The following is a 24813-nucleotide window of genomic DNA, read 5'->3' on the forward strand; positions in this document are numbered from 1 at the left end:
TCTTGTTCTCATGATTTTTACAACATCTTGTTACACTTGAAATCCTACCAGCATTCTATCAAATTTTATACTAGAAAAAAACTTCAGAACTCTCTACTTCACAATCACAATGGCCTTTAAGCAAATGGGCTCTCTCCTTTTAGCCTTAACCAATACATAAAAAAAACTCAACCAGAAAGGTTAAAGACTTAAAACAGTATTAGTATACAAAAACAATACAATCTCTCAAATTCACAAAGCACTTGGATTCATTATGTGTATGAATGAATCTGAACATTCTTTATACTATATAGTCTCTACTTTCATGTGCATTTCAACCTCTCGTTCTTATAGTAGTACATCACGTGCTGGAGACATGCTTGACCGCGCACGTACAGAAAAAGATATTACAAGAGCATGTGCTACCACAAAGTAGTGGGAGAGTGTTACTAAATATACTATAAACAGTATACACACACACTCCTCCTTTGACTTTTCCTTATTCCCAATCACCAACCTCTTTTTTTTTTCTTATAATTAAATCCCAAATGCTATACAGCTGTGTTATAAAATAGTGTTTTGGAAGTTAATAAGAAAAACCTGACAAAACCAAACCCCCTGACTTGTTGCCACTTCCGTGTATACTCTTCTTTAATTCCCCCACTCTCTCTTCACTACTACTACTATTCAAACCTTTCTTCAAAGAGAAGAATAATGTTAACTATAATCATAAACCATAAAATAAAAACTATAATGGATGTTTTTGTGATGATGCGGCGAATCAGCAGAGAAACAGTGACCATACCAAATTCATGCATTTGTCATTTTCCATTAGATTCTTTAGAATCGCAACACGTCAGAATCTAACCCCCCCACAACTAGATATGGATTCAATCGAAGGAAGACAAATAAAAAGGCGATAACATCAAAGAAACTGTAAATATAAAAAAGCTTCCATTGATACTTTGTTTATCATTAACAAAAAAGATGAAAAGATGATGTAATTAAACTGACAATGGAATAAATCAAACTCTTTAATCACTTTGGACGGCTCTAAAAAGCACAATGGAAAAACCCAAAGTGAAGAAGAGAGGTTGAAAGAATAACAGAATCAGCAAAACATCATTAAGAAAACGAGAGAACTAATAAATTAAACTCAACTCCTAATTGCAAAACCCGGCCTTATGTCTTAAGATCTTACCACTCTCCGGAACACACACTTTTGTATGTCTTTTACTAAAACATAAACGATAAAAACAGACTCTTCTCACTCGAAAACATTTTTAAGTATCCCTATGAAGCTGCAAAACTTTTTAATGGGCAACCAATGTTGAGAGGGGCAAGTTGATCAAGAAACCCGAAACTAGAGTCAGCTAGCTCTTCAACATCCGCAAAGTCGAAATCTGGTAACTCGCTTGGACCGTCATCTTCAAATCCTTGAATGTCATCAAGCAAGCCAAAGCCATCAAACTGATCATCATTGAGTAAACAATCAAAGTCAAGGTCATTCCCATTTGGACCATCTTCAAAGATACCAAGATCAGGGATTTGTAGATCAGTGAAGTCGAAGCCGAACAACGATTCCTTGTCTCCACCAGCAGCAGCATTTGGAGTTGGAGTAGGAGCAACGATCTCTTCTTTAGAGACCTCAACAGTAGTTTTGTTGACGCAAGTAAGAGCTGAAGCAGAAGTGTCATCTTGCTCAACAGGAGCAACAGGTGAAGAACGAGAGCATTGACTCGTCTCAGACGAAGAAACAGCAGGTTTAGCAACAAGTGCATCGAACTCAACCTTCTTAAGATCATAAGCGTTAGCAGCTTCTTCAAGAGTATCAAAAGTACCCAACCAAATCCTAGTTTTAAGAATTGGATGTCTAATCTCAGCAGCCCACTTCCCCCATTTCCTCTGCCTAACACCAACAGGCTTCTTAGTAACCACCTTAGGAGCTTCTGATGAACCAGCAGCAGCAGCTTTCTTGCTAACAGTTTTAGTACTGTCCTGAGAAGAACTCTGAGAAGGCTGCTGCTCAGAAACAACTTCCATAGATGGGAAGTTAATCTCACGAACGATACGCTTCACTTTCCTTGGCTTAGGAACAATCATAAACTCTTCCTCATCACTAGAAGAGTCATCAGTAGCATAAGGATCATTCACAATGATACGAACTTTTCTCAAAGGTTGAGTTTCTTGAGGAAGGGATGATGATGATGATGATGATAAAGTGTTGTTTCTCTTAGCTCTCTTCTTCATCTCACCACCACTAGTAGTAGTACCACTCAAAGACTGTTCCTTTCTAACCTCAACCATTGTCTTGTTATTATACCCAACTCCACAAAATATACCCAAGAAGAATACAGAACGAACAAAAAATCACTCAAAAAGGTCAAAACTTTTTTTTGTGTATCAAATACCCAAAACTCTCAGCGAACTATGAAAAAAGAAAATTTTTGCTGCTTTATGTGAAAACCCCCAAAGACTTCAACACCAGAACAAGTCCTGTAAACAAAACCAAGCAATAAAGTCTCAGATCGGACTGTACAAAAATGGAAAACAGAACCAGAGAGATAAGTGAAAGTGAAAAAAAGATGAAACCTTTTGGGTCTTAAGCGCATGGAAAGAGAAGGAGTCTGGAGAACAAGCCTCTGCTTAGAGCAGAAGTGAAGAGCGTTGAGCAGACCAGATTTCAAACAAGACGAAGGTGTTGTGGAAGAAGAAGATGATGATGATGAGTAATAAATCGGAGAAGAGAAATGAATCAAAGACAAAATCACAGTCGATTCAAACCCAGCCGACATAAATCAAAGCGTTACAAACGCCTTTTTTTTTGTTGTTTGGTGAAAATAACTCCGATTTAACCAAGAAACCCTAAAAAAAAACCAAACCTTTTTCACACACTCTCTCTTTCTTCTTCTTACCCCTGTTCTTCAAAAAGACAAAAGAGACAACACAAAATAGTGAGAAACCAAATAAAACCCAAACAGCTAAAACCCAGAACCCTATAAACAAAAAGATAGATGGGTAAGAAATCTGGGGATGAGATTATTTTTTCTCTCTCAGTATATTAAAAAAAACAAAGGATCCGTGACAATTTTCTATATATAAAATAAAAAAATAAAAGCTTTGGTTTATACAAAACACCTCAGAGACGACGCAAATCTCTAGAAGAAGAGCAAAACAAAAATCATAAACAATAAACAAATCACAAAGAAGCAGAAGAAGGAGATGAAGAAGATGAAAATGATTCTTTTTACCTTGTTGATGTTTGTTTCTTCTCTCTCTCTCTTTGTCACTTTTTTTTTTTTGCTCTGAATAATAAAAATAAAAGCTTTCACGCTCTTTATATTGAGAATTTTTTAACAAAAAAAACACAATTAGTGATTTATTTCCCTTTTTTCAATGACGGTCAAAAGAAAAGACCGACTTATAAGGGAAAAATGAGAAATAAAAATATTTGGTAACAGCCCAGTAAATTAAAATGGTGATAAATGTAAGGAAATAAAAATATATTCTTTTCCTAATTTATAGCAAATTCACATTTAATTTGACCCAACCACAAAGAAATTAAAAAAAGATTTAATTCCCCCTATTCAATGTATTCGAAATTAAATAAAAACCTTCCGTTTTTAATATACTTAACAAAAAAAAAACAGTACTAGTATTTAACACTGTTTTAGTGGCTCCTTTTGACTTTAATTTTTTTTGCGTTACATATTAGAGTATTAAATATTTAGAAATAAATATTTTCCATTTGGGGAGACATATAATATTATAATTTATAAATGAAAAAGAAAGATATTATTAGCTGGCATGGTGAGAGAAAAAGAAGTAAGTAGGGACAAAAAAGAAAAGAAAAACATTAATGGCGCATGACTCTCTCTCTCTTCATGCATCTATCATGGCCCGCCTAAAGAAGAGAATCCTAGCGCGTCTACCTCACTCTCTTTTTTTCTTTCTGTTTTCACATTTTTTATACATTTTTCAATAAACAGATTCTACATGAGTATCAAAAAAAAAATTAGTGTTTTGATTTTTCTTTAAGATTCATTTGTATTTTTTGAAAAACAGTTTTTTTTTACAAATAAGAAATAAATCTTCGTATATATGACCATTTTTTTATGAATATCTTTTTGTGTAATCGTATTTGGATATATATCTATCTACAAATCTTTCAATTTTGGTACAGAATCTTAACTATATTTTAAAAAAATATCTCAACCTAAATAATTAAATATGTAATTTTCATTAGATTTTTTTTACATATGTGAAAACATTGAATATCAAATAGTTCCACATTTGGTTTTAGATTGTGGTTGAATTAAAAATTAATTGAACTAACCAAGTTGTTGTAATCTAAAAACAAGAATCTAGACTTCTACCGGTAACTATGAAAGAAAAATTAGTAGAGAATGAATAAAATAGTAAATGGTAACTGAACAATAAAAATGTATTTTAAAATATATTAAATATTATATAAATCAAATTCAATGATAATAGTATACTAATACTATTTTTAATGTATATATAATGAATTTTACATTTATTTTAAAAATAAAAAAAAATTTAAATTAAATTTTAGATATGTCATATTAACCTACAATACAATTTTTAATATTAACCTACAATACAATTTTAAAGATAATTTAAAATATTTTTAGTTTTTATTTATGATATAAACATAAATCTTTTAAATTTATTTTATTATTCATATAATTTTCAAATAGAACCTTAAGATTAATTTAACATGAAATTCATATTATAAATATTTTTTCTGTCAATACATTATAAAAATATGAAAATTATTATATTAGAAAATTGAAATATTATTAATAAATATATTTTTATTTATTTTAAAATATAAAAATAAATTTTAATATTTATTCTTTTTCTGTTCCATTTGTTCCTCATCAATTTTGAGGAGGAACAGTTTTATTATATTGTTCCTTATTTTTGAAAGAATGTAAAAGAATGTAGAGAAAAAATTATTACTATCAAATGATAAAAAAAAATTATGGAATGAAGAGAAATATAATATTCTTCGTTCTTTTCCGATATTGAAAATGGAAATCACATTACGCCGGCTGAAGAGTTCTCGTCTATACAATATATAATTTTAACTTTTAACAAAATGTTACAGACTTATAAAAAAACTATGGTTAAATTTTTTAAAAATATTACTGACTGTAATTATGTTTCTTCAAAACTTTTGAGCGGACAAGACATACCATTTAGATTGTCAAATTTTTATGCTCATTTAAATAAGGGATGGACTTTGTAATGATAAATTGACTTCGTAGTGATGAGTTTTTCCAATTTATTTTCAAGTATGATTATATATATATTTGTTTTGCAAATTGAACTTAGAAATATTTTTAATAATTCAAATTGAACCTAGGATATTAGAGAATCTTGAGAGTTGTCAAAAATAATTCAAGAAATAATGCATGATATGAGTCTTGACTTTCACTCACTCTATGATCTCAAATGTTTGAGAAATTTGTTAAATCTTTTAACAAAAAGTAGTGAAGTGGTCGTGGAATTGGTATATGAAAGTAAAAAATAATTAATCAACAAGCTGTCAATTTAAGGAACAACATTATAACAAATCTATTGGACTGGAGGTGTGGAACCAGAGTGCTAATTTTATATTAGTAGAATTTTTCGTTTAGATTTAGCAAAGAATGTTTATGACACATGCGACACGTGTATGAAAAAGATCCTTCCTATGTTTTGCTTCAATCTTACTAAAAGCGAGTTTTTAGTATATCTCTCTATCATCAATCATAACAATTTAACCTCATAACAGTAATCATAATACCCTTTTCTTTGTAAAAGTGATAGTGAAATCAGGAATTCACAAAAGAAGAAAAAGAAAAAAAAAGAGATGGTTTATGTATTACTATTAGTGTTAAACACAAAGCGAGTGTCCTACTTTTAGTTTACCTTATCGTATTTATCATATAGAAATGCAATTTTCTTAACATTTAGGTCTTTTCTTCGCTCTTCCTCGTACTAATATAACAAATCGTATACTCGGTTTTACCAAGAGAGATATAAATTAAATTGCATATTGCATACACAATTGGTTAAAAGAGAGTATCTAGATGTGTGACAAAATTTAATATGGCCACGAACACGACCCCAGTGTGGGTAATAATAAGTAGCAAAATATAGAAAAGTTGAGTTATAAAAAAGAGAATCTAAGTGGATGGCATGTGAGATGCACGTGAGATGAAGATATGGGTTCATGGGAGAACCACGTAGGTATAGAAGAAGAAGAAGAAGAAGCATCGACTCATTGGCCACCTGCCAAGTTCGCAGAGGGCAGAAAGGTCCTCTAATGGTCCTTGCACTGTATCACGTGAGCTCCATAAAAAGTGTACCCCCACAACAAGATTCATTCCAAAATCCAAAACTATTAATATTTTATAACATGAATGAACATGTTAGCAAATGTTTTTGTTTTTGTTTTTTGTCACGTTATAAGTTATAACCAAATGTTCTTTTGGTGCGTGATAAGCCGTTTTGATTAAGATGTGTTAGGTCAGTGCATGCATTCATGATCAACTACTCTATTTGTAGTAAATTGGTCTTAATTAATCAAAAGAAATTTGATTTTTAAATTGTCAGCTAATTTCTTTAATTAGTAATCACTAATCTCAGAAAACACTGCACGTACGTACCATAATTAAAGAACTAACAGTTCATACCCCACAAATTAACACAAAAATCTATGAATTCATTCGTAAGTATTAGCATTTTCTTGTTAAGACAAAAGTATTACTAGTATTTTACAGTAGTTTTTTTTTGTTAGTACATAATCTTTTGAGGAAAAAAAACACTTATTAACCCAAAAAAAATCAGAATTTTGTTATTCACTAAACCAATTATTTACTTAATTTGTATGAAATTTTCAACATCACCTCTTACTGATTTAGTTTCAGATTACGTATCTAACAACAATTCCACTCATTAATACAAAATGAAGGCCGGAAATGAAATGTTACAACTAGAGATCACACAATAAGCCCATAGTCTAGCGGTTTGATTTAGTTTGGTTTGGTTTGGTTTGGTTTGGTTTGGTTTGGTCATTGGTGTTAAAGGTCCCGGCGGCTTTAGCATAAAGACCAAAAATAATTAGTCAGTTATCTTATACTAATAATTTAAAGATTTACTTTTGTATGATATTTCTATTTTACAGAAAAAAAAGAAAAGAAAAAATCAAACTTATAAGAAATTAAAGGAAAAAAAAGGACCAGAGAAAGGACGAAGAAGGTAAGTGGGGCACGTAAACGGTGGCGCGTGGCTCAATGCAACCCAACCCACTGTGTCTGTTGTCCTCTGTACTTTTATTTCCCCGCCAAAATTAATTTTGCCGCCCAAAAAAAAACCTGTTAAACCACACCTAACCATCTCTCATCTCCTGCCACGTATTCATCAGTCTCCACGTGTCCTTTCGTCTTGTCCGATGGACTCTGTTCCGCTCGTTCCCCAACGTCACCTTTTTTTATTACAACCGAAATTTTTACTTTAATTTTCATTTATTCTATTGCCTACTTGTTTTTTTAAATAGTACTAACAATTTACTAATATTATTATCTTTTTGGTATGATGTGAAATATGGTCAAAACTCAAAACCTTATTATAACAAAAATATATTTTAACTGTCAGCAGTGGTATTGTTATTCGTTATTCAAACTACTTTACTTTGGGTAAGGTTAAAAACAAACTGTTTAATAATATCATTATGTGTTTTTTTTTTAAATCTCTATTTCGTGACATACCTGAAAAAAAGGTTCAAATAGTGTGTGTGAAATAATCGACAGATCTAACAAATAATAAACGAATTGTGAAGTATAAAGCCGACAAGTTGATAATAGTTTTTTCACAAAAGTTGTTGGAGAGTAGAAGCTTCTTTTCCCCACCTCTCAACCACGACTATGTACAGTAACAGTCTTACTTGTTCTTAAGTAAAGATTAAACTATTCCTTTTTTTAAGTTAAACCCACACAACAACGACTTGTCAAAAGGGAGCAAATACTAGTAGACTAGTAGTATGATAAAATTATTGTATGATCGATGTGTGAGCCATGATAATAATTATAAAAGTCGTAGGGGCTTTGAATATTGGATCTTCTGGGCTGGACTTTTCATCTACTAGGCTTTTTTTGGAATTAGTTGAGAGAAGTCACAGATCTTTGCCTAACTTTTGTTAGATTCTCTTGTCTTTACTATAAGATTTTTAGCATGTGTTTTTGTGATAAGGACGTCGACCGTCAAGAGGGCGACAAGTTAATAAGTTACATTACTCTTTTTGCATAGGCTTTGATATTCTATCCTACTTTATATTAAACGTTTGTGTAGCCAATGGTTGGTTATAAGAAAAACAATCTTGAGTGGAAAAAAAAAACCATAGATCATCGACCGTTACATGACATATTCAAGCGATTGCATCATCTTTAGATACGAAATTCAAACATAAACGAACTAAATGTGTAGACATACAGAATGATGATGACACAACGATACAAGTTAGAACATAACTGTCCACATTTAATGGTGAGTTGGTGACGCAATATACAATTCGACAGATTGATAACATGGCGCCAATGTTTTTAAAACCGGACCGATAACTGAACCGGGAAAGCTTCTGGGTCATGAGTCAACATGATTCGACCGGGGTCGACTGGGTTTAATTGATTTTAATGATATTTTTATAAATAATAGGTATGAATAGGTTTTCTATTTTTTTTCAATGATTAACTATAATATAATTGGATATGCCAAAGAAAATATTTCAATAATCATAATATTTTTAAAAAACCTTAAAAAGTAATAAACTCAAAGTATAACAAACTCAAAGTGTAACCAGTACTAATAAAATATTTTAGAAATTCAAATTTAAAAACAATAAGAGAATAAGAGTGTAGAACAATTCTCTAAGAAATCCTACTATTGCTAATTTACTAAAAAGAAAACTAGAAAAGATAATTAATTAAATTAATTGCACTCATTTTTATAAAAAAAAATAGAAACCGGTTGTATCCGGTTTAATGGTTCACTGGTTTTTGGTTTTTTGGCAGATTGATATGGTTATTTACCGGTTCAATTTCTTTTTGGTTTTGATATTAACCCAAGCCGGACATGTTGCCGGTTCGCGGGTTAACGTGATTCGACCGCCGGTCCGGTCCGGTTTTGAAAACATTGCATGGCGCAGTAAATGTTGACATACATAATATTGTTGTTAAGTTATTATCGGATAGTTATTGTGGAAAGCGTAATACGATCAGTTAATAGATATATTCACTTAATTCTATGATATAAGTATAGTCTTGTACGATCGGGTAATAGATTTTAATTTTACGTAAGTGGTTTTATCATCCTAGCCTAAAATATATTTTTACTAGTAATGGATCCGCGCTACGTGCGGTAGTTGGATTAAAGTGTATTATCAGTTTTGTTGTATATACTATTATGTTGGTATTGTATATTTATTTTATACTTTCGTTTTTTTGTTAGATTTTGGTTCCATTGAAATCCTCTCTGTATTGATAGCAATGATTCCTTTTTTTTTGTTTTTCTTTTAAAAAACAATCAAATAAAGAAATTTAATACTAACAAAATTAAGAAACTCAATACAATAAAAAATTACATATGTTTAAAATCGGTTCACCAAAAGAGAAGATCGAGAACCTAAAAATGATAAGAGAAGATCTATTACAATAAATTGACCAAAAGAGTTAAAAAAATATAAACCTGGTACATGAGATTTCTATTGAACAAAGAAGGAAACTATAAGATTTGTAGAGTCAAAACCTGAAAAGGAGAAGAGAAGCAAAAGGGAAATGAGGAAATCGTAAGAGTTGGAACAGTCAAGAAACGTATTACCCTTTTTTCCTTTGGCAGTGATTGTGAAAAAACGAACTAAACCTTTTGGATCTGGCACACAAGCGTCGAAGATTAAAAACCTGATGGAAAATAATAGAATTTAAATTTTTCGACATGTTATAAAATAAGAGAAGAAGGGTTAGGTAAGTGTTGATTTTCGACCATTAGATTGCATCTAATCAACGGTAGATATGTAAAATTTGGTGACTCATAGCTTAATGAATTAGCCAATGATAATTACAGAATTGCAATGTTGTTTTTTTTTTTGAGAAGATTGTTTTATATATGTTGTTAATATTTTGGTTGTTTTGAGCTTCGCTGGCTTGTGGTTGTTTTAAATAATATTATAGTATGATGTAAGAAGTAATATATAATATATGAATTTGGAAGATGAAGCATTGAATCTGAAAACCAAAGAACCGGATTATTTAAGCTATTTTTTTGAATATTAATTGTACCATTGTTCATAAACTGTTTGCTATTTTAAATCCAACTGATTTCTCTCTTGATCCCGTATCAACGGATTTCTTTGCTTCATTCGATTAGTTATTATTTTGAGGCATTTGTTTTGGATTTTGGTGTGCTTATTATTTTTTTGGTTTTTGTATTTGATTTTGGTTGCTTATGTTGTTTTGTTTGATATTTGTAATACAGATATGTTTTGCGTTAAGTATAATTTATTTTCCTTTTTAAAAATAAAATATTAAAATAGGATTATTTGTATAACAAATTGCTCAATATGAAAATTAGTTATACTAAAGTCTAGAAAAATTCGAATGAGTTGGTATTTTGTCAAAATATGTAAATTGTTTTTTTTTTGGATAAAACTAAATTAAATTTTAATGTGGGTATATGTATAATTTGACTAATTACAGTTAGTATTGTGTCGAAACTGTTTTTATTCAAAAATGTGTAAGAATTTTATTTTTTTCTACCGTATATATGCATGTTGCTTTCTTTTTCTCCCAGGATCTTTTCAGCAACAGACCTTCATAGTGTACACGCTTTACTTTTATCCTTTTGAAAAAATTGCATTTCAGTAGAATAAACTGTTATTGAGCTGTGTTATAGTGCCGTATGTGTTATGTTTTATTAAATCTAAATTGCTATATGTATAGAATAAAATTATACATGTTTGAAATAAAATTACTTATTTTACTTTGATGGCAAGACGTTACGTTTAAAACAGGTGAAGAATGCACAAGAAAGCAGGTGAAGAAGATATCGCTTTGCCTTGTACGATCTACAAAATCATGGCGGGGATGAACAATCTTGTCCTGTGGGAATCGATTTCGGTTCATAGTGTGCCGATTACGTTAAGAACAACGTCATGGGTCAAAGCTACGCCACGGCTGTGTAGAGAGTCTCTGACGAAGCTTTGATCTTTGCCAAGACCGTGAAATTCTCCAGCAACTGTAAAGATATTTGGGTTCTTGATATCGAGGAGACCTTTTTGTCTACATAAGACTGAGCTTTTGTTTCCGTGATCTAGATGTCGGTAGATATATGTTCAATCTTCGAAATACCATGGATTGGTGCAATATAGTTGGTGTCTTTTTCCTGTTTCCCCTTTAGCCTGCTTGTTAATGGACGAAAATATGGTTAAGGGACATGTCGAAGTTAGTGTGAATTAGTATTTTAAAACGTTACAGGATAAAACATATCACTACCTATCGGCAAACTGAGCAGTTGTTGTGAAGTCTAAATCTGAATAAAATTTGGTCCCAGAAGTAGCATTGAGGTAAAGTTCACCTGGTGAATAGCTTATCGTTAGTGGACATCCTAGTTTAAGATGCAGTAAAGGAAACAGTCTGAATTGTTGTGGGGATTTTAAATATGACATACCTCCAAATAACTTTGGGTTGAAATTAGTAGCCAACAATATGTTAGCCCCGCCTTCTTTTTCCCTCAAAACCTTCTCAAGTGAAGTTGCGTGATCGTCAAAAGCAATGAGACGAACTTTCTCCCCGCTTCCAAACAAAAAATACAAGTGTAAAAGCAATAAAAAGGGTTAATGTAAGAACTGTATTCAGCGTACACGGAAGTAGGTGTAAGTCAGAGAGGGTCAAACCTTTCAAGGGACATGACTACTAACATCCTCTCCAAGGTCTCTGTGATTCTATTTCTATATGCCATGCTTGAACATACTTGGCCCATGACATCTAATGAGGGAGCAGAGAGGGAAAGTTAAGACGCAACCATGAGGGGGGACAACTGGTTAACTTGACAAAACAACAGAAGTGATTTTTGGTCTACAAAGGAAATTGAAGACGCCCACTCTTAATATTGTCTACATTTTTTTAGGTTGACCCATCTAAAAGCAGCGAGCTCACAGACTATCGATTATGGAACTGAGCTTCAAGAGATCTAATTAATATTGGAAGCAGGAAACATTGAAAGGTTTAAAAATAAGACAGACTTGGAAGATCAGTATTGGTGTTGGCAAGAGAAATCAACTACTCATGAGTACGGAACCTGAAAAACTCTTTTGGGAAAATCCCAAAAGACTCATCAAATTTTTCAAAAACAGTAGTTGATATGAAACATATTGAAGTAAGCTTGAAACATGAGTTGCTTATGATGACTTCAAAGTCTAACATAATATATAGGCCCCCATCACGCAGCGAGTCTTCAAATTTTGCAAGGTGGGTAACATTGATCGAACCTTGGATGACACAACTCTAGAGGAAAAACACACAAATTAGATAACTATTCCTTAATCGAGGGAGTGATAAATGAAATAGAGATGGAAGAAACCTTTTCGTCTATTGAAAACGATATTGATAAAAGGGTTTATTTTGGCCGTGTAATATCATATGCATAGTACTGTAGTACTTAGTACGCTGAATGATAACAGATGTGTAGGCTTAGCTTAACTCCTATAAAAAGTATGAATTACTCCTTAAATTAAATTTTTGTTTGTAACGATTAAAGTAGATGATACAGTGTTTGTTTGAAAACCATTTAAATGGATAATATTAAATCACAGTACTAATCTATTACAACGCCACGACAAAATGTTTACTGATTTTCTTTTTATATCGACTATTATAGATTGATTATGTTAAATTGCTAATACGCAACCAATTTATCTGTTACACATGTTTCTGTTGCCAAATCATAGTCATCTGTTTTGAAAAGTTTATGGATTTAGCAACAAAGTAGCGACAATTTTTTCAGGTCTTTTTTATCCGCCACAATTTCTTTCTAAGTTTTTATCATTGACATGGACAATTTATAGTCTTATCATTGGTTATATATACAACATTTGTGTGTGTGTGTAATATATATCTATAAAGCATAAAAATAACTTTTGGAATTGCAGTTTCTTAACCAATCCATTATTTAAAAAAAAAATCTAGATCCACACTTTGTACGTTGTTTTCCAGTTAATTTATTTTGTTATCATTGTATTCCATATCGGTATTGTGTTATTGTGAAGTGTGAATCGTTGCCACTTGCCAAAACCGTAGCCATAAAGTGACAATATTGTTTCAACTATACTCGATTAGTGAACTTCCCGACTATGACGCAACGATCCCTTTCATTTATTGGACGTTTGACTAATTTAACTGTTTGACTTGGACGTTTGAGTCAAACATAAAAGTAAGCCAAAACCGAGTTTTGAGGAAGATCGCATATGGCTAAGGCTAACTTATGGATCTATACCTCCTCCATATAAGCCCACTTCTAATAAGTTCGGCTTCTTTTTGTTAGCAATATATTTTAGTTTTGCCAACTCCAAATTTTACTAATTATTCATTATACAAGTTCGACTTTAATTTTTAAAAAAATCTGAATTGATAAACAATTTGTTATTATATCTTATTGCTTATGTTCTTCAGAGGCTGCATCAGTATTCCAGACTACATCCTTTAATCTAGATGAGAAGTTTTTGTAGAACTGCAAAAAATAATTTCAAACATAAACCAATTACTCGAGGTGTTAACCGGATCTGAACCGGATAAAGATTGAACTGAAACATTTACCTTGTGAAACTCAAGGGTATCACCGCCGGTTTTCCTAAGCTCTACCACATGCAACGATGGCGCAACTTCAAACACTTATTAAATCGATGACCAAACCAAAACAGTTAGATAAACAACAGTATTCACCAAACCGGAGTGTTGTTATCACCAAAACCTATCTTTCTTCTTACCTCTGTAGCTACGGAGAGCTGACCTTTACGACCACTTTTGTCTCCTTTCATTTTTATCTGCGATTTTATCAAACAAATGTTTTATAATGTTGGAGCTACAAAGACATAATTTGACACAGACAAAATAAAGAAGACGAACAAACAAACCTTGTAGTTGTCTTTACGACATTGAAGCCTAATGGCTTTGCTGTTTCTTCCATTTTCGACATTATCTCACTCGCAGATCGTTGAGATGTAAACCGCGTCTCTCTCTTCACAAGTTGCTGCAACACCAATAAAAGAACAGCTTTAGTTAGACTACCCCATATATGCATATGATAATATTAGACAATCGAAACAAATAGTAAGTAGAAAAAGAGTTCGTACGGCTTGCTTCTCAAACAAGTTTTCAAGACTGAACTCTCTTGAGCTAGAGATAAGTTCGAAAGCGTTCATGGATACCGGTTTCTCCTTCTTCTCTGTCACAAGACATTCCTATAGTAACAACACATGCACAGCAGAGTAGTATTAGTTGCTTTACTGTAAATGAACTACAAAGAATATTGGGAAAATGGCGCGGATGGTTTTTTTTTACCTTGGAGTTACTGAAAGCAGCATCAACATCATCTATGGTGATGTCCTCATCATCTTGATCAAATGATGGCGGCTTGTATCCTTGCTTGAACCATTCATCTTCTAGTAACTCTGCAATACTTATTCTCTGCAATATAGACAGAAAAAAAGAAGTATTGTTAAGCTCTTGCACATTTTAGACCATTTGATCTTATGGTTGACACATCTCAAGTTATGCATTCATGTAAGAGGTGCTTACGGTTACAGGGCTGGGTTCGAGAATACGCTTAATGACTCTCTTGGCACCTGGAGAGAACCATGGTGGGCAGCTAAACTCAGCCTTGCATATCTGAAGTACACCAAAGATGAGATTAAGAAAGTACTGAGGAAAAGTAAGTAAGAAGAAGCAGAGGAAGAGAAAACTTACACGTTTGTATAATGTCATGAGATTAGGCTCATCAAAAGGCAAGTAACCAGCCATGAGCACATATAGAATTACACCACAAGACCAGATATCTGCTGCTGCTCCGTCATAGCCTTTGTCCGACAAAACCTGCCCGCAAGTTAAACAAATATGCCCTCGAAATTAGAGCCTATATATGATTCTATCTTTGGAGCGCATACAGAACACTTTATATGCTTTGCATCCTCCCTATAATCTGTTGGTGTAGGCGTCCGGCCTTCAGATTAGCGAATGAAAGAACATTAGAATCCATAATAGATAATAGAAATTTCAGATATTGGAGGAATTGTAAAAAGAATGAAATTGGAGAAGATGGCGTTATATAGGAATTGAAATACCAGAAATTGAATGACAAGTAGTGGGACTACTATTTATAGAGAAAACATTAAAGGAATGATTAAGCGGAACACAAAATTGAATGAGAAGTAATGGGACTACTATTGAAAGAGAAAGTATTGAAGGACAGATTAGACGGTTTCAGAGGTAAACCAAACGATAACGATAGAAGGGAGGAAACATGAAGACGGGGAGGTTGAGGTCGCACAGCAGAAGACGGTGGAGAAGACATTCGTGCATAAAGGGTTTATTTGGAGAACAAAGCAAACGGATAATGATATTTGGGTCCTGAGAGAAAATATGAACTGGGCTTGGAAACACAGAAAAAGGAAATAATCGAGAACGAAAATGGGCTAACTCGATTTGTTAAGGCCTTATTACACACATTGGTATGCTGAGGTGGCAGCACAAGGAATGAGCAAAGTCTACTTTATAGATTATGGTTTGTTATTTGTATAGTCTTATGTAACTTGTGTTATTTTTAGCTGTATTTTATGGATCCTAATTAGTTGTGGTCGGGTGCTGAAACTCCAAAGTCTATGATTAGTGTCCAAACCTAAACCCAAAGCCCAACCTCGCTGAAATGTGTGAAACAAAACTATACGAGATATGACTTTTTCGAAAATCCCAATTTCTCTGCATCGATCTTGTAGAAAGATATGTCGACAAAAAACATATATGGTCCTCTGTAGTCTGAAACATTTTGGGAATTCACAAAAACTTATCTAATCGTCAGGAAAAAAATCACAAACTCAAAGGCCAAAAGATAGTAATAGTACTTATGCTTCCAATTTTTATTCAGACTAAAAACATCTTCTAATAAAAAAGACACAGACACAATCTAAAAAAACCAAACCTCTAATATTTTTTTTTCTTTCTTATAATCCGAAATGTAGAAAAAGAATTGAGCATACCTTTTGTTCTTAAATAATCTCATTCTCCTCCTCAATAATTTTACCAAACTCTCTCACATGTAAATTATTAATGCATACCCATTTTCCAGGACATATTGAAGTCCTTACCAACTAACATCTCAAGTCCAGCAATCTCAACCATCACACTCTTGTTCTCTTCTTCATCTTCCAGACCAATCACATAAGTATGCTCCTTTGAGCTTACCTCAATCTTCTCCGTCATTGGGCTTCCATTGATTTGAATATCAGTAGCTTGTCCTGTTCCTTTAAGTCCCAAAACACTCACTCTCTCAATCACCCATCCTTTGCTCAACGCAAACTTCCCTTCTTTAACTTGTGACCACATCTTCACTGTTCCGTTTCCGACCGAAGCGTAGAAGTCAACGTACGTGGACTGTCCGTTTCCTAGCTTCATCTCCGGAAGCTCGTCTTCGTCTAGGTAAAGTTTCCCAGTAGCGTAACCTTCAGAAGCTCCTGCAGGGAAAGTGATGACGAGACTAAACGGTGTGGTTCTCGCGTCTTTGGAAATCAACCCGCCTTGTTGCATTGGTAATATAGTGTTTTGGTAAAGATGAACGTTCACGAAGTTCAAAGGAGCTTGGAGAGTTACACGCTTCCCGCTCTTGGACACAACGGCTTGAGTCATGTCGAACATGTGGTACCAAGAACCTGGTGGGAACAATGCTTCTACCTCTGTTTTGCCTTTTTCAAGAACCGGGGATATCATGAAGCTGCTTCCAAGCAAGAACTGTCTGCTGTTGCCGTAACACTCGGTGTAGTCAGGGAACGAGAAGAAGAGCGGTCTAGCGATTGGTGCACCGGTCATATGAGCTTCGTAGTTGAGTGTGTAGAGGAAAGGAAGGATCTTGTATCTCATACCAAGAGCGTTACGAGCAGAATCCGCAACTGTGTTCCATTGGTAAAGCTCTTGTCTTGGCGAGTAGTAGTTGGCATGATCTCTTGAAAATGGATAAAACGCACCAACTTCAATCCAACGGTTACAGAGTTCCTCTGTTGGTTGAGGGTAGAATCCACAAATGTCTGAACCAACCATTGGAACTCCGAATATACCAAAGTTCAACATGGTTGAGATAGACACTTGCAAGCTCTGCCATGTTCCTTGGTTATCTCCGGTCCAATGAGCAGCGTATTGACCCGAACCAACGAAAGTGGACCGTGACAATATGAAGGGACGTTTGCCTTTAACATCAAGTAAGGCCTTATGAGTGGCAATAGCCTCAGAGAATCCATAGATACTGTGAGCATCGTACTCACGAACACCATTGTAATGAGTAGCACTTGTGGCAATAGTCTTGAACCCAACGGGAGCTACAACTCCAGTAGCATTGATCTTGTAAGGAGGATCATCCCATCTCGTCTTGGTTATATTCTTGCAGTCCAAGCAACAAACCCAACCAGGTCCTTCCCCACTAGGACACTGCTTCCCTTGTGGAATTGTACACAAACCAGAACAGAAGTTGGACACCTCGTTCATGTCGATCCAAAGACCATCAATGGGGACTAAATCATGGAAACGTTTGATTTCATCGCCCCACCAAGAAACCGTCTTCGGGTTAAGGAAATCAGGGAAGTAAACCGGACCAGGCCACACTTGAGCCAAGAAAGGCTTTCCTTCATACTTGATAAACACATCGGCTGCCATGGCTCTTTGGTATGTACCGTAGCTAGCGTTGACACCAATACCAGGATCATTAATCACAATGTACTTCATACCGATCTTGTGGATTTTGTCCAAGAAGGCCAATAGCTTAGCACGAGGGTAAGCTATAGGATTCAAAGTGAAATCTTTGTGACCATCCATGTGATCATCATCGTTCCAAATCACATCAAGAGGGATCTTAGCCTTTTTGTAATTGTCCACCACATCTTCAACAACTGATAGATTACGGTATCCCCATCTACATTGATGAAACCCTACAACAACACAAAATCAAGAAATAAATAAAAGAGAATAGTAAAATCAAAGATGTGCTATAAATCTATCACATGGCCAAAATCAAGATTCGCATTCATTTTCAAGAACCGTGGTCCATGGCTACAATGGTCCAATCCCAAGATCTTATAAGGGCCAAATAAAATCGCATTTAAATCATTTTTTCCAACCCCACACAAGCAAAATGATCACAAAAGAGGAAAGCAAAGGCCATTTGTTGATCTTATCTTTTAATTGACCAAAAAAAACCCACAATTAGAAAGCGAGACTTTTCACTGTTTGCAATATCTCCCACAAAAAAAGGGGTAAAGCTTTTTAAAAGTTGTGTCGGAAAAAAAAAAATCAGATACTCTTTACAATGAAAAAAATGTGGCATTCCAAAACTGTAACAACAACACTTAATACTAATTTAATAGACCATTAATTAACTAATTTCAATCACTCCGTTTTGGTACTACAAATGAATGATACACAAAATCTATTTTCACGTGACTCTTTATTTGACTTTAGTCAAAGTTCATAGGAACCTGAATCTTTATACTAATACTCTTCATTAAGACATTGACTAATACTTAAACACCACAGGACCACAAACAGATTCACTAATCCTACCGTATTAAGTTAGCACCAAACATTAAGACAAAAGAGACAGAGAGAGAGAGATGCAACAACCAAAAAAACAGAGCAATAAATGAAACTTTTACCTAAAGACCAGTACGGCATTGGAGCAGGCCGTCCGATTAACTGAGTATACTGATCAACCACATTTAACGGCGAAGGTCCGGCGATGAAATAGAAATCAAAAACACCTCCGATGACTTTATACGTCAAAGAGTCACCTCTGTAGAACACATCCATACCATTACTGTTAAGCAACAACACAGCATGAGCAAAAGCTTTACCTCCAACGTTCCTCAGATCCATATACATGGGGTGAGAACCGTAAAGATCAGTGTTGAGATTAATAGCTGAAACGTCTTCAGTGTAAAGAGTGTAAGGCTCGTTAGGTACGAGTTTGATACCGTTGGCTTGTGAGTTTTCACCTAAACCGTAGAGCGATGCGTCTTTAGGTAAAGAAGTCGAGATCTCTAGGTATTGGTCTTTGAACACAAGTGAGCTTGTGGAGTTGAAGAGTGTTTGGTGGTTAGATCTACGTTTCACGGCGAAAGTGAACGGATCTGTTGTGAAACTGAAGATGAGCTCTGATCCGGAGATTTCTTGAACTGTAATCGGAGACTTTCTTGATTTTCCGATGGCTTTGCCGAGCGGTGGTGGCTGTTCTCGTGGGAGGAGGTTGTAGGGGACTTCCCATCGTTGTTTTCTTGCGTCCGTGATGTGAACACGGAGACGTGAATCTGTTTCGTGCCTGTAAGAAACCAAATCCAACGGTTAGAAATCAAGAAGAGATGTGTAGGGAGCGTAACAGAGGATTTTAGTTGTGAATGGTTGCTTACTTGACGAAGAGACGAAGAGTGGTGATATCAGAGCCGTAGATTTTGTTCTTTTGTTTGACTTGGAGATAACCAATGAAACCACCATCTGGAGACTCTTCGATTGAGATCAAACGGTAGCCTTTGCCGATGGTGTTGGAGGATTGGGTGGGTGAGAAACAGAGGATTAAAGCTAGAAGAAGAAGAGAAAGAGAAAAAGCTAGAGAAGAAGAGGCCATGGCCATGGTTACTAGTTTCTAGTCTAACACTCTACAGTTTACACTGTGGTGTACTGAATGGGGTGAGAGAGAGAGGGAGGGAGGGGTTTAAAGAACCAACCCTCTTTTTAGGCTTAGTTATTGATAAGTTTTGTGAACACTAAACGAGGGGATATAAATAGTAGAAAATGATTTTTTTTGCTGTTCATTTTAATAATTTACAAGAACCGTTTCAGTAAATCGGTTTAGCCCAACCGTAAAGATAAAAGTGTCAAGGGGTATTGAATTTGACATGTTATTTTAGAGTATTTTAAAAATTCTTTGTTATTCAATTGAGGATTGTTGACAAAAAAAAAAAAAAAAAGAATTTTTAAAAATCTTCTGAAATCCTATGTTATTCAACTTAAGATTATGTAAAATCTTTTAAAATAATACAAAATTATTTTGTTATTCAATCAGTAATTTTTAAAATCTATTTAAAATCTCTTGTTATTCAATATTCACAATTTTTTTAAAACTTCCGACTTTGAATGATTTTAAGAGACATTCTTTTGTTTTTAGTTGAAAAATATGACAATCAAAATCATACCTATAGAGATGGAATTTTGAAGATTTCAGAGAAAAAAAACTGAAGATTTTGAAGTCAAAAACCCCCACCAATCAACAGCCACCTTCTCTACCGGTCTCAATCTGAGCCGTCGAATTTTCTGGGTTTGCCGCAGCATCATCAGAGGCAGAGTAAAGGGATAATAAATTCTATTGGTTTGGATCAGTTTCTGGATATAAGTAATCTCCCTTGAGCTCATAGAGAGTTCGATCAGATTATTATTTGGACACAAAAAAAAAAAAATATATATATATATATATATATATATATATATATATATCACCATCGTACATGAACTGAGGACATAGCTCCAACTATTGATCTAATTTTCTTTTGGTATTATGTTGTAAAATATTTTAAAATCACCCAAAATTTAATAGTCAAATCTTACAGAATCACATTTTATTTTCTTTTCTTAAAATACAAAAACTCTAAAACACAATCAACTCTCCTAAAAACTTACTAAAATCTTTCAAAATTCTACAGATTGTTTTTTCGAGCTTGTTAATGTGCTGACCTGAGTTAATTACTGTGTGATTTAAGTGTAAAAAAAATAAAAGTGTAAAATAGTAATGAATCCAAAAAGGCATTACTATATGATTTAAGTGTAAAAAAAATAAAAGTGTAAAATAGTAATGAATCCAAAAAGGCATTACTATATGATTTAAGTGTAAAAAAAATAAAAGTGTAAAATAGTAATGAATCCAAAAAGGCATTGGCGTTTTTTTAAAAAAAAAAGGATAAAAAAAGCTTTTCTTTTAGAAGAAGAACTTAGAAAGTTGGAGTTATTCACCATTAGCCTAAAATACAATGTAATGTATTATAATTAGGATATTCAAATAAATACATTCTATGTCCTATCTCCTATGTTAAATAACAAAAAAATATGATTTATGAACTTTGTGATTTTACTTAAAAAATCGTGTAACTGAGGACATAGGAAGTATTTTCCTTGTTTCAATTTATTAGATATATTCACATATATGCATAACTTAAGTTTATTTAAATGTTATGACAATTTATAGATTACAATGTTTGTATATTAGTTAAAAATTTTAAATTATATTTTCACCATTAAACTATTACACAAGTTTTTTTATTTTTGATTTTTTTTCTCCAACTTTTTATACAATATCTTGATATGATCACATGGACCAGAGATATCTTGTTATTACGTTGTTTGAGAATTAATGCGATGACCAATAAAGCAATAAACTTAGAAATAGACTGAATTTTGTGAAAGAAAAAATATTGATTTAATAAAGCAGAAAAAGAAAAAAGAAAAAAATCCAAAGGAGTGATATGTTTCAACGTGGCTGGTTCCATACATCTCAATCTCTCTCGGTCTCTAAATTGAAGCGTGATTCTCGCTTCCCAAACTAATTTCCTATGTCTGCTCAATTTCTACGTTAGTTATGTCCTTACACATTTTATTCTCTTTTTTCCTATACTCTTACAATTTCATTATCAAAATATCATGAAATATTCGTGGGTGAAAAAGGCCTGACCTGTTTTCCATCAAAGGAAAAACAAGATAAATTTTCATAACGCTTCTATAATTTATTAACGTTTTCAACAAAACAAATATATACGTTAACATCTAACTAGACTATGTGGAACTCTTTCGTCTTCGAAAAGTTTCTAATTTAGTTTTAAGATTCGATTTCTAAAAAAGAAACCCAAAAGTAAAAGTTTTAAAATAGTCTTGAGTCTTAAAGAATAAATTTATTTATCGCTAATATGATATAAGTAAAAATAGTTAGTATGACACAAATAAATTTTTTTTTTCTTAAAATTTCTTGTTTTATAACATCATATAGAAGTACGTAGTTTAGATATAAGAATGCCTAATAAAACGACAACGACCTCCGGGGTGAACAAGCCCGGTACTAGAACCAATATAATAAATAAGCGATAATCAGAGTTAAGAGGGAGAGAGAGAACGAAATCAAACTAAGAGAAGATCCTGAAGCTTTGGGTAGCGGCTTCTTGCCAGGCAGATGTCACGTATCCTCCTGTCGATCTGGTTGAAAAGACCTTCAACTGGAGTGCGGGTACAAGTGAAAACACGAACATTTCTTTCATGCCAAAGAGTATAAATAACTGTGTGCGCTAGAATAAGCTTCAGGGTAGTCAGTTTGTGATCATTTGGGGAAGATTGGAGCCATAGGAGCAGCCGATCCCATGTGTTGAAGCCCACGAAAGGGAGTGTCATCTTAGAAAGACACCACCTCCAGAGGTCATAAGCATATGGACATTGCAAGAAGAGATGATCTCTTGTCTCGAAATAGATTTCACATAAGTAACCAGAATCATCCTCTATCAAATCCCAGTTTCTGAGTCGAGACAGTGCTGGGAGTCTATCTAGACAGCAGAGCCACATAATGAAAGCGTGCTTAGGTACATGACCTGAGAACCACACTTGTTTGTGCCAAGTGACCTCCGTGGATGGAGGCTTTAGAAGGTTCCATGTTTCGGCAAAGCTAAATCGGTCTTGTGCACCACCGTTTGGCCTAGCCCAGAGATAGGTATCCTTGACGCCATCACTTAGATCAACCTCTGTGAGGTGGCTCAGTAACAGTTCCTCGTTGTGATTTCGAGCTCCTATAAAGATCCACCCATGTCTTGCTCGAGCTTGTGCCACCGTAGAGTCTGAAGGTAGACCAAGTCAAAGATGTGCATCAGGTCCCAGAAATGTAAACAGATCTCCAAAAGGAGTCCATTTATCAAACCAAAAAGAACAAGATTTCTCATCTCTAATTTTGCATGAGAGGAACGTTTTTGCTATGTCCCGAAGCTTAAGCAACTGCTTCCACATAGAAGACCCATGGTTCGAAGAGGAGAGTTTCCAAAAACACTTTCTTCTCAGCTTATGGTTCCTGCACCAAACCACCCAAAGAGAACCCGAGAGAGAGAATAACTGCCATATTAGCTTTAGGCCAAAAATCTTGTTCCACACTCTTAAGTCCTTTAGCCCTAGACCGCCTTCTGCTTTAGGGGTACAAGCTATTCTCCAACTGACCTTTGCTTTTTTGGGGATGTCAGATGCACCTGACCACAAAAATCTGCGGTAAAGTTTTTCAATATCTTTAATGTACTTTATCGGGAGGATAAAAGCTGCACACCAGTAGGCAGTGATATTCTGAATAACAGAGGTTAACAACTGTAATCCCCCTGCATAAGAAAGGTGTTTATTTTTCCAAGATTGAAGCTTATTTCTGATCCTTTGCACCAGCGACTCACAATCAGAACGGGTGAGAGGGTTTGGGAGCAGAGGGAGACCAAGATACTTAACCGGAAGGGATCCAATAGAGAAACAAAATCCAAACTTGCTCTACTTTGATCTGCCAAGGTGGAGCCAGCTAGGAACAGCTCAGATTTGTTCTTGTTTAAGACTAGACCCAAGATTCCGGAAAAATAGTCTAACAAGTTGACAATAGCCCTCAAGGATGAGTATTCGCCGTCAAAGAATACCATTACATCATTACATCATCAGCGAAGATTAGGTGAGTAACGTTTGGATTTGTCGCCTTGGGATGATAGCCTATCTGACCCAACTGGAACCGCAGGTCTAGGAGCCGTGAGAAGATATCCATGCCAATAACAAAGAGGTAAGGAGAGAGTGGGTCTCCTTGCCTTAAACCTTTCCTGCCTTTAAAGTAACCACAAAGCTCCCCGTTAACTGAGATTGGGAACCTAGTTGTTTTGATACATTGACTGATCCAAAGAATGAACTTACTTGGGAAGTTTGTCGCATGCAAGATATCCAGAATAAAACTCCATTCAATAGAGTCAAAAGCTTTTTTAAGATCAATCTTGAGCATACCACGTTTGGAGATTCCACTGTTATTATAGCCTTGGACAAGTTCTGAAGCTAGAAGAACATTCTCCACAATCTGTCTCTCCTTAATGAAAGCAGTTTGGTTTTCCTGGATCATCATTGGCAAAATGTTATGTATCCTTCTCGCTAACAGTTTGCTTATTACCTTGTAAATCACATTCAGACACGAGATAGGTTTATAATCTGAAACCTCTTCAGCAGTTGTAGTCTTTGCGATCATAGATACAACCGTCGAGTTCCAACTAGGTTCCATTTTTTCTTGAGTGAAGAAAGCCTAAACTGCTGATGTAACCTCTTCCCCCACGATGCTCCAACAGTTCTTGAAGAATTCTCCAGTGAAACCATCTGGGCTAGGGACTTTATCACTAGGTAGGGCAAATAATTCTGCCTTAATCTCAGAAGCAGTAAAACCTCTTTCTAGACAGGCTTTCTGAGTTTCTGAACACCTGAAAGGATGGACAGTTTGAATGGAGGC

At 34.4% G+C, this 24813-nt stretch overlaps 2 protein-coding genes and 1 pseudogene across 3 annotated transcripts; all 3 read right to left on the reverse strand.

The window, feature by feature from the left end:
- LOC104787897 (ethylene-responsive transcription factor ERF118-like) lies at window positions 917–3273 on the reverse strand. Of its 2 annotated transcripts, none has more exons than XM_010513552.1 (3): window positions 3231–3273; window positions 2572–2896; window positions 917–2475 (listed from the first exon to the last, which is right to left on the reverse strand). In XM_010513552.1, exon 3 carries the CDS (start codon window positions 2284–2286, stop codon window positions 1273–1275), a length of 1014 nt encoding a protein of 337 aa, XP_010511854.1. In that variant the 5' UTR covers window positions 2287–2475; window positions 2572–2896; window positions 3231–3273; the 3' UTR covers window positions 917–1272. The 2 variants fall into 2 exon arrangements, with proteins under 2 accessions (XP_010511854.1, XP_010511856.1); XM_010513554.1 differs by having other exon boundaries at window positions 2572–2901; window positions 3231–3248.
- Window positions 13658–15161, reverse strand: LOC104787898 (annotated as a pseudogene).
- On the reverse strand, window positions 16085–20042 carry LOC104787899 (alpha-xylosidase 1). Its single transcript, XM_010513556.2, has 3 exons — window positions 19697–20042; window positions 18947–19608; window positions 16085–18223 (listed from the first exon to the last, which is right to left on the reverse strand). Exons 1-3 carry the CDS (start codon window positions 19915–19917, stop codon window positions 16356–16358), a joined length of 2751 nt encoding a protein of 916 aa, XP_010511858.1. The 5' UTR covers window positions 19918–20042; the 3' UTR covers window positions 16085–16355.

This window comes from Camelina sativa, chromosome 5 (genome assembly GCF_000633955.1).
Source record: "Camelina sativa cultivar DH55 chromosome 5, Cs, whole genome shotgun sequence".
NCBI lineage: Eukaryota > Viridiplantae > Streptophyta > Magnoliopsida > Brassicales > Brassicaceae > Camelina > Camelina sativa.

Excerpts from the sequence above, each read along its gene's own strand:
- LOC104787897 (XM_010513552.1), bottom strand. The coding sequence starts at position 2,286 with ATGGTTGAGGTTAGAAAGGAACAGTCTTTGAGTGGTACTACTACTAGT.
- LOC104787899 (XM_010513556.2), bottom strand. The coding sequence starts at position 19,917 with ATGGCCATGGCCTCTTCTTCTCTAGCTTTTTCTCTTTCTCTTCTTCTT. Across the intron at positions 19,609-19,696 it reads ACTCTTCGTCTCTTCGTCAA|GCACGAAACAGATTCACGTC; the intron begins GTAAGCAACCAT and ends GGTTTCTTACAG. Across the intron at positions 18,224-18,946 it reads AATGCCGTACTGGTCTTTAG|GGTTTCATCAATGTAGATGG; the intron begins GTAAAAGTTTCA and ends GTGTTGTTGTAG.